This window comes from Ochotona princeps, chromosome 32 (assembly GCF_030435755.1).
Source record: "Ochotona princeps isolate mOchPri1 chromosome 32, mOchPri1.hap1, whole genome shotgun sequence".
In the NCBI taxonomy this organism is placed as follows: Eukaryota; Metazoa; Chordata; class Mammalia; order Lagomorpha; family Ochotonidae; genus Ochotona; species Ochotona princeps.
The window spans coordinates 8,486,437-8,500,112 of record NC_080863.1 but is presented as its reverse complement, the minus strand read 5'-3'; the positions used below and the strand labels follow the sequence as shown (position 1 = coordinate 8,500,112).

The window sequence follows — 13,676 nt, the reverse complement described above, 5'->3', positions numbered from 1 at the left end:
ACCAAGGAGCAGCACAGCCAGTGGTCCCCACAGCCGGGCCCTGCTCAGCATCTATGTTTATGTGGCGCCTTTCAGGACAAAGGAAAATATGCCGAGATGTGCAGCACCTGCTGCTCTGAAAGCCACTTGGGCATGTTACCACCCTCAGTCATAAGAGACAAGATCTAAGGCATTAAAGCGAGGCTTCAGGAAGCCACACATTCTTCCCCTCTTCCCTCAACACCCTCACAATCCGAGTGAAGGACTCAAAGAAAAATTAAACAGGATCATTTCCCAGACTGATTGTAGAATATAAATATCCACTCTAATTAAAAAAAAAATTTAATCTCTTATACAAACATTACTATCTCAAGGTCAGTGGCCGAAGAAAAAAACCCACAATCAAAGCTTCTAACTACATTCAGATCCATTTAAATTCTATGCTACAGGGGCTGGCACGATGGTTCCATGGGTTAATCCTTTGCCTGCAAGGACCCAGTTCTGTAAGCACTGGCATGACATATGAGAGCCAGTTTGTGTCCCGGCTGCTCCACTTCCCATCCAGCTCCCTGCTTATGGCCTGGGGAAGAGGACGGCCCAAAGCCTTGGGCCCCTGCACCCGTGTGGGAGACCCAGAGGAAGCTCCTGGCTCCTGGCTCCTGGCAGCCGTTGTGGCCATCTGGGGAGTGAACCAACGGATGGAAGACCTTTCTGTCTCTCCTTCTCCCTGGAAATTTTTCAAACAAAAATAAATTTTTTAGGGCCCGGCGGCGTGGTCTGGCGGCTAAAGTCCTCGCCTTGAACGCGCCCAGATCCCATATGGGCGCCGGTTCTAATCCCGGCAGCTCTACTTCCCATCCAGCTCCCTGCTTGTGGCCTGGGAAAGCAGTTGAGGACGGCCCAATGCACTGGGACCCTGCATCCGCGTGGGAGACCCGGAAAGAGGTTCCAGGTTCCCGGCTTCGGATAGGCGCACATGGGCCCATTGCGGCTCACTTGGGGAGTGAATCATCGGACGGAAGATCTTCCTCTCTGTCTCTCCTCCTCTGTGTATATCTGACTGTAATTAAATGAATAAATCTTTAAAAAAAAAATAAATAAATAAATAAATAAAAAAAATCTAGGCTACAAATATTACATGTAGAAACCCTGGAAGAAATCTGCCACCAATAAATAAATAAATAAATGCACAAATGAATAACATGGGAAGTGGTTTCCATGGAACGCCAGTTTTTTCCCTGTAGTTGGAGAAAAGAAGGAAGTCACACTTGTAAGGCAAAGTGAAGGTGAAGGGAAGCTTTCAGACCGGGTCAAAACTGATGGCCACAGAGACGGCCGTTCTCAGCGAGGTCCTGTGCCCATCCTGGGGAGGGACGAGACAGGAAGAGACACGCACATGTTTAAGCCACTCACCAGATGTCGGAGCTCATTCAGATCTCGACAAACAGTGTAGAAAACCCCGAGGAGAATGTTAATGTAGGCGGCGTAGAAATCGGCTGAATACTCGGGGGGATGGTCATGAGACAGGATCTTCTGAAGGTTTCCTGTTCACAAGACGAAACAGACTTTAAATGATTCCCAAGGCGTCAGCGTCTTCTCCAGCATTTTAGAAAAGGGATTTTTTTTTTTTAACCAAAACAAAACTGTTCCAAGAGTAGAATAGCCAAGTGTTGTTTTGTGATGCAGTGAGAGACATCTGGTCTCAGCTCTGGTTCTGGTACAGAGCTTCCATATCTGTGGAATTTCCCAAGTGTCAGGGGGTAAGAGGAACATCTTTTGTAATTCATAAGCAGCATCTCTGAAGCATACCTGCGTTTATATAACGAGCTGACTCTAGCTGGGCCTCTCAGTAGCTTCGGGAAGAGGACTGCAGTCAGACCAGAGGTCCCACCCTCCCAACCCACCAGAAAGAAGGGCTGGAGATTGAAATCATTCCCAACAGGCAATGATTTAACCCACGGGGCCTATTAAGTGAGGCCTCTCACAAGCCCTGGCATCCCACATGGGCCCTGGTTCGCGTCCTGGCTGCTCCACTTCCCATCCAGCTCCCTGCTTATGGCCGGGGAAAGCAGCAGAGGACGGCCCACGTCCTTGAGACCCAGTACCCAACGTGGGAGAGAGAGCTCTGAGACTCAAGAGACCTCCAGTTTAAAAAAAAAAAAATTAAACCTTTTAATTATATGATTTTTTTTTTTTAATGGATGAGGAGCTACTGAAAATAAGGTATGCCTTTTCCTATTTAGGGAACTTAAAAAAAAAAAATAAGTCAGTTAATTAGCCATGGCTGAAAGTGTTTTTTGATTGTAGTGCTTGTGAAAACAGACAAAAATGTGTTGATCTTAATGATGAATATTTATAACTGATTAATTCAGAGACACAGCAGTAACAAGGCCAAGGTCATGGAACGCCGTTTCTTCATAACCTGCTCATTACTTTAAGCTTCACAGTCCTTGGCTTTCAAGCAGAAGAATGACATTCATACACCGACAGCCCGGCAGTAATTCACAGAGATACGCGGCGACACAAAGAGCTAAGGTGATCTTCTCAAGATAATTGGGATCTATGAAATTTAACTTTAAGTTCAAGCCTCAACTGAAAGGGACACATTAGGGTTAACGGCTGGTAACACACGACTTACAGAAATGAAAAACGAGACTCACAAAATCAATAGATGCAAGCGGTATTTTAACAAAATGATGTTACCAATAAATATTCCGAGAGGACTCTAACATGTTTTGTCTCATTCAACTGTACGCATGTCACAACTGCTGTATAAAGTAGTGCCTAAAAAAAGTGATGAAAATCTGGCTCTTAGCACAGATGTGAACGTTTCTCATTCAAAAAACGTCAGTACTTGAACAAGAACAACTTCTCAGAGCTTTAAAATGGAATTTCAATATCAACAAGACTGTGTGTGAACCCTGTCGGTTTAGGGCGCATCCCAATTCAAACAGAAGCTTCATCACTCAAACAATGATAATTCTACGGAACATCATTTGCCCGCACAGTGCTTCAAAAGTTACCTATGCTGTAGTCAGGAAAATACAAGACGAACGGCTCAAAGCATCCTGTGTTTGGACGAAACTTTTCCCAAACAATTTCACTGAGAAAGATGACAGTAACGTTTCTGTCGGTCTGTAAAAGAAGGAGGAATGGCAGTACGAAGTCATAACTCCACTGGGATTTCTCTTCTCAAAAATTCCAGCAACATCTTAACATACATCACTGGTACATTCACTTGCAAATACTCACAGGTAGTTACCTGAACTTTCCAAAAAATCTGCAGGTTTGTCAGCATCTCACTTACCCACGGATGCTAAGACAATCACACAGGGTTTACTTTATACATTAAGAAAAAATAAGTACTTGAATAATTAAGGCTGAGCCCATTTATGGGAATTTTCAAGTTATACAGATTCAATCAATACATTTAAAAAGGCACAGTTAAGGAGCTGGCATGGTAATAGAACAACTTAAAATCCTCTACCCTGTGGTGCCAGCATCCCAATATGAACACCTGTTAGTACCCTGGCTGCCCTACTTCCCACCCAGTTTCCTGCTTGTGGCCTGGGAAATTGCTCAAGTTCTTAGGCCCCTGTACCCCAACATGGGAGACCTGGAAGAAGCCCCTGGCTCCTGGCTTCAGATCAGCTCAGTTTTGGCCTCTGTGGCTATTTGGGAAGTCATTAAGCAAATGGAGGACCTTCTCTCCCTGTCTCTCCTCTCTTGGTGAAAAATCTGCCTTTCAATAAAAATAAGTAATCACTTTTCAAAAAAAAAAAAAGGTAGCTTATCATTTCTCGCCATTAAAAAAGCTATAGTGGGTCCCCGCATGGTAGCCTAGCAGTTACGTCTCGTCTTGCACGTGCTAGGATCCCATATGAACGCCAGTTCTAATCCTGGCAGCCCCGCTTCCCATTCAGCTTGCTGCTTGTGGCCTGGGAACGCAGTGGAGGATGGCCCAAAGCCTTGGGACCCTGCACCTGTGTGGGAGACCTGGAAGAGGCTCCTGGCTCTGGATTGGCACAGCTCTGGCCATTGCGGCCACTTGGGGAGTGAATCAACAGATGGAAGATCTTCCTTTCTCTATATCTGACTTTCCAATAATAATAATAATAATAATAATAATAATAATAATAATAAAAACCTATAGCAACCCAGAGAAAAGTCAATGTTAGTTGAAGGAAAACAGATATTCCATACTACCTACTCTCCTTAACGGTACATGCCAGCAACACATTTTCCTCAACGTTATTCATCTATCAATCACTAAGTAAAACTCGTGCTCAGTAAACACTAAAAATACAAATAAACATGCTATTATCTATCGCATCAACATTAAGTAAAAAGGATCTTTTGAGGAACTCCCGGCAGAGACCACCAGCAGGCAAACTTAACTGTCCCTTAACTGTGCCCCGCACCTTTCAGGAGCAGAACTATTGCTCAACAGTTGTTTCCATAGCACCTGGACGGCCCCTGGACAAGCAGTTCCTCCAACGTGAGTAACGTCCTGCACTCGGGAAAAGGACAATGCCCTAAGCTTCTTCCAGGTCTCTCCTGTTACACATTCTACTGTTACTTAGCACCTTAATGCATACCTGGTTAAAACTAGCTAAGTATAGGCTGTGTGTATGCTCAAAACACAAAATTATAAAACAAAAAGTAAACCTTACAAACACAATGGAATTGACAACCAAATAATTTAAGCATAAAGCATTCTGTTTTTTTTTAAGCATCCTTTTTTGTGAAAACTCAACCTCTACTTCTTACGTGAATATGTCCCTAACAGGAAACACCCAGGGATCTTCTTTGAGCATCCCTATGCTAATTAGAATTGCGTAAGAGTGAATTCTCTCAGCAACTGTCTCTACTCAGACTGCTACAAAATCCATGTGGCTATTTGGCTTCCCCGCCACACATGCTCAGTGAGCTTCCCCCACCCCTCTTCTCACTGGATCGCGACACTCACACCGACATAAACATCTGGTACCAACTGCAAACTGAAATACAAAGCTAAGGGGCTTCAAAAGCTTGTAGAAAAGGCAAATTAGAAAAAACTGTACAAGGATTTTAAAACTGTTTTGCATCAAAATAAACTTTAATTTCCTTTTTTCCACTGATGTTCTGAAGCACCCTCAAAAAAAAAAAAAAAAAAACAAAAAAAACCAGAACTCTAGATAATCCTGAACAGCCACACCAAGCGCTTTGAGGCTACTGAACAGTAAATTTAAAAATCCTTGTAGAGAATTCAAACTCGTGTGTCCCAACATTTACTCTAGCAAACCTCTTAGTAAAAATGAAAAAAAAAAAAAAGACTTTGACAACATAATCGGTTGCTTAGCTTATGGGGGGAACCGACATAACACATTACTTACCAATTCTTGCAACCTGAGAAACCCAGGCAAAACATTTGCTTCCATATCTCTTAGATATTCTGCTTTATCTAGAACCTTAAAAGAAGGAGAAAAAATTCAATTTACAGAACCCTTTATAAAACATTTACATGATATACTGGAAAAATTCAAAACCTGAATTTCTCATCTGACAAAGAAAAACCACAACTTTTCGAAATGCTATTTACATTTGTAGAAAGACATTTCAAATAGGCCAAATAAATAGACTAGTATACTACATTTTAACTTAGCTGTCTAAGTAGCTACATTTGAAGTACTACCGAAATGATGGATAAGGTGTCCTGATGACAATTTTTTAATACTTAAATAACTAATAATGGTAAGAAAGATTAGATTTGGGCCTGGTGCAGTAGCCTACTGACTGAAGTCCTCCCCTTACATGTACCAGGACCTTATATGGGCACCGGCTGTATTCGTATTCCGGCTGCTCCACTTCCCTCCAGCTCCCTGTTTGTGGCCTGGGAAAGGCAGTGAAGGACGGCCTCAAAGCCTTGGGACCCTGCAGCCACGTGGGAGACCAGGAAGAGGCTCAAGGTTCAAAGTTCCTGACTCCTGGCTTCGGAACGGCTCAGTTCCAGCTGTTGCGGCCACTTGGGAAGTGAACCAGCGGATGGAGGATCTTCCTGTCTCCTTCTCTCTTTAAATCTCACTTTCCGACGAAAAATAAATAAATATTTAAAAAGAGAAAGATTCGATTTTTGTTCAGTGCTAGGACAATCCTATTAGGATTATGTTTTGTAAAATGTCTTTATCGTTCAAAAGCAGGTGGCCCAAGTTTAGCCACTTGCTAACATTACTGTAACTGAGTGATGGGCTCACTGGTGTACAATACTCACAAAACGTACAATACTCACAGTAAGCATTTCAAATCCTAATTTAGCCAAAACAGAGCTAAGATTATTTACTGCTAAGATAAAATCTAGTTTCTCTACTATGCGCTCCCATTATGAAAATGTCCCATCAATCTCGCTTGAAATAATTCTTATTCATTAGTACAAATAAACTGGTCCATTTTGTGCTCATTTCAATGCACATTTCAAAGATGAAGCAGTAAATTCATTTTATTCTTCTGATTTAATAAGTTAACCCACTATAATTAATGATTTTATGGTATTCTAATGACAGCGCCTTCCTCAAAAGCGATTATCAGATAATGAATATTCAAAGTCAAAATCCTAATTCAGATCCCAACATTTTTCTTAATAATCTATGCTAGGGCATTCTAATAGATTCTCAATTTGGAAACTAATTTACTGACTAGAAACATTCTTGGCTACCTTTCTATATTATTTCCTAAGCATTGATGTTTACCAATTCATATTAAACAGATGAATATACTACAGATCTACTCTAAGAAAATGTTTTACACTGAAAATCTACACGATTTTCCAGCTGTTTTTGTCAACTAACATCTATTCACTGAACACCTACTTTGATCCACAGGGGCTAAAAACCAAACGAACCCTCCTTACTGCTCATGGCTACATCCAGAATACTGACTATCCTTCCTCCTGAAGACACTATTTTGAAACTCTACTTGCTAGGATCGGCTATATATTCTGCAATCATTCTGTCTCACCCTATAAAGGTTGCATTTTTTGACTGCCGTTTTTCCAACACAATCCCTGCTTGTGCTCTGTCTGCTTTCATTATACTGTAAGCTGCAGGTGAACACAGACTGTCCTTATTCTATCTTCAGAAACTAGAAAAGTGCTTCTGACACACAGGAAGTCCTCAATAACATTTAAATACGTAAACTTAATGAAACTCGAATGCAGAAGGAAATGTGTAAAATGCTGTATGCGTTTTGGGAAACACAAAAATGGATTTGATCCATTCAATGGACTTACGGCAGCTTTTAGAAGACATTCATCAGAACTGAATTCAGATTTCGGGGAGTACATTACAAAACATGCTAATGCGCATTAGAAGGATTCACTGACCAAAATACGTCACAGCACTCATCCATTGCCTGCAGTTCTACCTGCCATGTTTCAGTTACCCACGGCCAACAGCTGTCTGAGAATAGGAAGCGGGGAATTTCAGAAATAATCAAGTTTGTACCTGTGCGTGGCTCTGAAAAGCGTGACAAGATCTGTCCCACTGCACCCTGGCAGCACCCTGGCAGCACCCCCTTTCCAGGGCACCCACGCTGTCTGAAGCTGCCTGCCCGCTCCTCACTCAGCTCTCCTGGTTATCAGGCTGACTTCAGCGGTATCACACCGCCTTAGCCACTTTACTTGAGAAAGCTGGCATTTGTGATAAGCTCCAGAGAAGCCGTGAAGCACTTCTGCTGGGTAAAAAGGTAAAAATACAGTGGGACCAGTGCCACGGCTCAACAGGCTAATTCTCCACCCTCAAGCACCGGCATCCCATACGGGCATCAGTTCGTGTCCTGGCTGCTCCACTTCTGATCCAGCTCCCAGATGGGTGCAGGGTCCCAAAGCCTTGGGCCGTCCTCAACAGCCTTTCCAGGCCACAAGCAGGGAGCTGGATGGGAAGCAGGGCCCCCAGAACATGAACCAGAGCCCATATGGGATCCTGGCATGTGCAAGGTGAGGACTTTAGACACTAGGCTACTATGCCGGCTTCAAACATCTACTTGGGGTTTTAAAATATATCGCCTATGGTTAAAGTCTACTCTACAAGTCTTAAATTGTGTACTAGTCATTTTCATGTGTTTAAACTTAGCCCACCTAAATCAAATAACTCATCTTTGCCCATAAAACTACTCCACACGCAACTGACAAGTTGGACATTTGCTTTTCCCATTTAATTTCTCTCTGCATGGCTGCTGAGCTCTGGGAAAAAGGTCCACTTTGTTACCGTGTAAATAGATGAAATAGCCTGAAAATCGTTCTTCGCCCGATTCCGGCTCCCGCTGGGCAGCGTCTCTCCAGGGCTGCGAGTCTCACTGGGCGGGGGGACTCCTTCCCACGACCCCGGTGTGGCACCAGCCCTTATGATTTCTTCACGATTCTCTCGGCTTTTGCAAAACAGTCTTCCACCTCCCTCTAATCGACCCACGACCATGACTTTAGAGTGAACTTCATAATGCATGTTTGTACTATTGGGGAAATAAATTTCTGTGTGCATCCAATAAAAGCAGTATTTCCCCAGTTCCTCCATCATCTGGCCCCAGCTTCCTCCGTGTTTCACAACCCACTGATCCTGCCTGCATCACTCTGCTTACAGAATTTCTTCCCTATGAAATCATGATCAGTTTCTTTCCACAATGCCCTCAATCTTTCAGGTCTATCTCGAAGGCTGTCGCCTCACAAAGCTGTACCAGATGCACCTGTACAGTAGGCGTCTTAGCCATCAGTTATCAAATATTAAGGTCACATGTGACTAAGTTGTCACAATCTTGTATTAAACAAAGCTTCACTTGCATAAAGAACCCATCTTGCATTCCTGCACTCCCAGAAGCACCTTGCAGGGAGCGGTGTACATCCTGGAAGTCAAAAGAAGGATGTAGACATTGACCGAGTGAAGAATGTTTTCCAAAAAGGTGATACGATCAGATACTTACAATATACACAGTCTGATCCTTGAGGCTTTCCGCTTTGGTCATTTGTTTAAACAAGCGAACGAAGTCGTTGAACGTGTCACAGGTTACTTCGGCGCGACAGCCGTCCTCTGGAGAGCCAAGAAGACTCAACCTGTTCAAGATGTGCTCCAAAAGAAGCCTCAGGGTGAAGCATTCAACACAATTCACAAAGACGTGCGGGAGCTGGAAACCAGAGCCAACGAGTCAGGACCAACAAAGCCGGCATCTGTCTGTAATAACGGCCCTGCTGGCCATTCTCCAGGCGTGCTTCTATACACAACCTACCCCACCCAGTACACTGGTCTCCAACCTGTCCTCTCCAGAAGCCTGACCACTACAGACTGCTGTCCCCAGGGCTCTGATATTTTCTGGCTGTCATTTGGGAAACAATGGGAAGCGGCCACAGGAGACTGAAGGACAGTGGAGCTGCAGTAACGTAGCATCTCAGGACGACAGGTAGGCTGTGTGCTGGCTACCCATTTCTTCATACACACCCACTGAGGTGGACACTGCTGTCTACACATGCCAGTGCTAAGTCACTGAGATATAAGCCGTTCCCCTCACATGTTCTCAACATTTACTCTAGGGCCCTTTGCAAAAACTTGGCCCAGCTGTGGCTTCAGATGTGACAGTGGCTGAACTCTGATTTCATTATGTACAGTCCCACACGTCGTCACTACGATCCCTACGGTGCACACGGGGGACACTCAAGGTGCTGAATGACGAGGAGCAGTACAGCTCCGCCACACTGTCCTCCCCAACTCTTGACCATCGTACGCCCAAAGAGAACCCGGATGTGGTTCACGGAGGGGCTTGTGTATTGGGCAAATCACTTGAATACTGTCCAGAAAACGTGAGGAGTTGCAAGGAGCTGGCTGCGGGGTGAAGACGTGATCAGGACTGGGAGACAATGTGCCACTACATGGAAGAAAAGATGGCAATAAAACTGAAACAGGAGCAACAGGCACGGTTAATACAGTAAGTGCTTTGAAGGGTACAACCAACAGCACACACACCTTGGTTTGATTTACTGCATCAACAGGGACGAAGACAGAACACAAACATCAATTCTGGACAGTTCCGTCCGTGCTGATGTCATTTAGATACAAGCACCATGGGAACCTGAACAAGGAAAAGGGAAATTTGGCCCAACTTAAACAACAAATTTCTAGCATCAAGATTCAAATGATCTAATCGCACCTTTCAAGGTTTAAAGTCATTCGAGGTTTAAAGGGATTCAAGCAAAAGTTAATCCGCACTTCTAGCGACCTATGAGAAAAACTCAATTAGCATTCAGCTTGGGGTCATTCTTACCTCTAAAGTTTTCAACAAAGTTTGCGTCACATAGGTCTTCCCACTGGCAGTATGTCCATAAATAAAAATGGATGGAAAGCTGAAATGATGTCTCTGGGGGGGGGGGAAGATAAAGATTATGAAATTGATAAAATATTCACCAACTTGTGACCAAGCTTCAGATGCCAAAAGAAACGCTCAAGCCAAGTAGCGTTAGCAGGGGGCACACAGTGGGTTCACGGTTACAGTCCGACTAAATGCAGTGCTTGGTAAACATTTTCTGTTATGAAATGAAGATTTCTCTAAAAACTATACCTGACAGCTAACACACATTTACACTGTTTATTATCACATAGGGCTACGCACGCACATTCCTGCAACAGGAAAGTGTGTTTTCAACTTTATAACAGACTGAAAGAGCTTTCCAAGGATCATTTTTTCCATACTCCATTTTTGCCCTAATCCTTTTAAAAGAATTTAATAGCCCTGTAGGCTGCAACATCACTGTTTATAAGCACATATAATCAAGGGGCTAGAAGGAATTTTTGGGTCTTTTTTAACGTCCCACAGCAACAGGCTCAGGCACCTTCAGCCCACTCCAATGTCCAAGGTAGGCAGGATGGATCAGAAACCCAGAAAAGAGCTTTCTGAACGCATACACCTGTGACCAAAACAGCTCAACTGCTGTTGATGATGAACTAACACCAGATGGATATGTTAACACATGCATCCTTTAACAAAAAACTGTGTATATAATAATCGTAAATGAACTGGCTCAAAAAAAATTTTGCCAAGTATTAAATGCACCATACTCAACATCTCTGCTATCCAAAATGTTACACATATTCCACTCTTAAAGAGAAGTGAAGAAGCGTTCAAGGGAGACTATGCCAACTTACACTGAACCCTTCCCTTCCTGGAATGCTGCCACCCTTGTCTGCTTTATCATTTGGTGCCTAAAGCATTATCCCCCATCCTATAACATCTTTCCAGCGGTTACCTGGGTGATCAATTCAATTCTTGCACTGTTATTTAACCTCTGTAAACCTCTCTAACACAAGCCGCAACAAAGCAGGATCTAGTATGGTGCCTGAACCGGCAAAGGGCGCGCAGTAGCTATGTAAACATTGAATGAATACATCCATGTTACAAACACCACACGATTCGTCACAGTCCTCTGCTACAGTTCTTGGTGTCTCCCACCCGCCCAGCGTCTTGCAGACCAGTGGTGTCAACACAGCTCAATCTGAGCTGCCCTGGGAATGACGCCCTTTCTGACCCCGCCGCTCAGGCAGCCCTGCTTCACGCCTGGTGGCCAGCGTTTCTTTCCAGGAGCAGGACTTGTGGTAGAACGGAGCTGGGTTCCACGATTCCAGTGAGGGAACAGAACACCACCAATAAAACGCCGACAATCCAGTTAACTCTAGCTGCAAGCCCTATAACCCGACGATTCACTCACTCAACCTGTTACTTCCCTAGTGCGTTGCCACTTCCACGGCCCCTTCGTTTCTAATTGGAGGAAAATAAACAAAGCAGATGGGGCCCACCATCCCATGCGGATTGCAGTTCAGGCTTCTCCACTTGGCACCCAGCTCCCAACAAGTGGGAAAGCAGCGGGAGGTGGCCTGAATACCTCCACCTGAGAGACCCAGGTGACCACCCCCTGGCCAGAGATTAAACGTCTCTTTCTGTATCTTCATCTTCCAAATAAATATAAATAAATCTTAAGGAAAAAAAACCCTAGATGATCAAGAAATGTGTATACTACTTGTTTTATTAAGATTTAAGTGTTTATTTAAAAAGTCACAGAGCCAGGGACAGACAGAGATCGTCCATCTGCTAGTTCACCCTCCAGAAGGCAGCAAAAGAGGGAGTGGGCAAGCCCGGAGCCAGGAGCCAGGAGCCTTATCCAGGTCTCCCTCGCGGGTGCAGAGGCCAAGCCCTCGGCCCACCCTCTGCTGTTTTCCCAGGTGCAGCGGCAGGGAGTTAGATGGGAAGCAGCTGGGAATCGAACCAACGCCAGCAGAGCCCCCGTAGTCTCCTTCAAGATCTAATCACCAACTCCAAGGCACAAAGACCATGGGCGCAGACACAGTATGAATCCTAACAACGACGACAGACCCAGGTCCTGCCTGCTCTACTACTGCGTCCCGCCGGACAACAGGACGGCCTCCCCGGGGTGCACCAAGGAAAAGAAGAAACGTGGACTAGGGCTCCTCTGGGTCGTTCACAAGCCCAGAGGAGCTGCTGGGGGGCTCGTTCAACCGTGCGGTGGCCCTCCAAAACCACCATCCCCTCTGGCCGCTACCTCCGTGAGAGGTGCGAGCTACCACGGGGGAGATAAAAACCCACGAAAGTGCGCAAAACAGCCTTGGTGCACACCACCCGGGCGGCCGGGCTGCGGGAACAAGCGGGGGCCTCGCAGCATCTCCACAAACTTGGACAAGGACTGGGCCCAGAGGCCCCGCGCACGGCGGATAACCGAATCCCTCGCTCAACCGCATAAATACAGGCTCTACTGTTTCTCAACCCCCCACCACCACGAAACTCTTCTTTTTCATCTTCTTCTCATTTCTTAACGGAGTCGGTCTCAACGCCACGAAAACACTCCAACCCTCAGCATCTTTTAGGGCAAAAAAAAAAAAAAGAGAGAGACTGTCCAGCCTACCTCTCCAAATAGGGACTGCAAAGTGGCCACTTGGGACTCGCGACAAAGCACCATGCTTTCCAAAGGAGGCATGCTGACGGGCAGCAGCAGCAGCAGCGAGGGCAGGGAAGCACCGGCCAGCCGCCCCGCCGGTCACCAGCGGCCACCTCTCCCTCCAGCAGCCAAAATCCGCGCTTCCAGCCGCCGGAAACTAGACCTGCCCGGCGTGGGGCGGGGCGGGCCGGGCGTCGGCGTGACGCGTGCGCGGAGCGTCGCTGCCGCTCTAGTCCGCCACGGTGTGCGCCGGAGGTCTTCTCGTTGGTCATTGGGTGTTTGCTGACTTGAACAGGCGTTTTCGGTCGCCGCGTTTCCCGCCGGAGAGCGCAAATAGGAGGGAAGAGAAGGTGAACCAGCCGCCTGAGTGCTGGAAACAAAGTGAGTTCTCTTCATTCCCCGCACCGAGACTCTCAGGAACCGTAATCTCAATGAAGCCGGGTGTGTGTGTGTGGTGAGGAGATTTGTGGCGTCCAGGACCAAAAAGTGAGAATAACGCCTGGGGCTTTCACGAGCCTGACTGGAGCACATCTACCAGAAACCAGATACTAAAAGTTTCTGAAAGTAAAGATACAAGAGCTAGACACGTTTGATGAAAAGAAGACTTGGAGCCCTAACTCCCCTCGGATTTAGAGGGTTTAAATAACTCAAGGTGTTTCCAAGTAGTGAGACCTTGGAAGAGTGATGGCAGTTCAGTTTGAACTTCAACTTGTTTGCCTGCCAAAGAGGGAGAGAAGCA

At 45.4% G+C, this 13,676-nt stretch overlaps 1 protein-coding gene across 1 annotated transcript in view; it reads right to left on the bottom strand.

Annotated features, from left to right (window-relative positions):
* The window catches only part of ORC5 (origin recognition complex subunit 5), a 41,930-nt gene extending 28,839 nt beyond the window's left edge, over positions 1 to 13,091 (bottom strand). Inside the window, exons 1-6 of the mRNA XM_058657526.1 lie at positions 12,905 to 13,091; positions 10,258 to 10,350; positions 8,926 to 9,126; positions 5,355 to 5,429; positions 3,003 to 3,114; positions 1,393 to 1,523 (exon numbers count right to left, since the gene is read on the bottom strand). Coding sequence (XP_058513509.1) covers positions 1,393 to 1,523; positions 3,003 to 3,114; positions 5,355 to 5,429; positions 8,926 to 9,126; positions 10,258 to 10,350; positions 12,905 to 12,976 — 684 coding nt within the window. The 5' untranslated portion in view covers positions 12,977 to 13,091. The remainder of the gene's footprint in view (positions 1 to 1,392; positions 1,524 to 3,002; positions 3,115 to 5,354; positions 5,430 to 8,925; positions 9,127 to 10,257; positions 10,351 to 12,904) is intronic.
* Between the last annotated feature and the right edge of the window lie 585 nt (positions 13,092 to 13,676).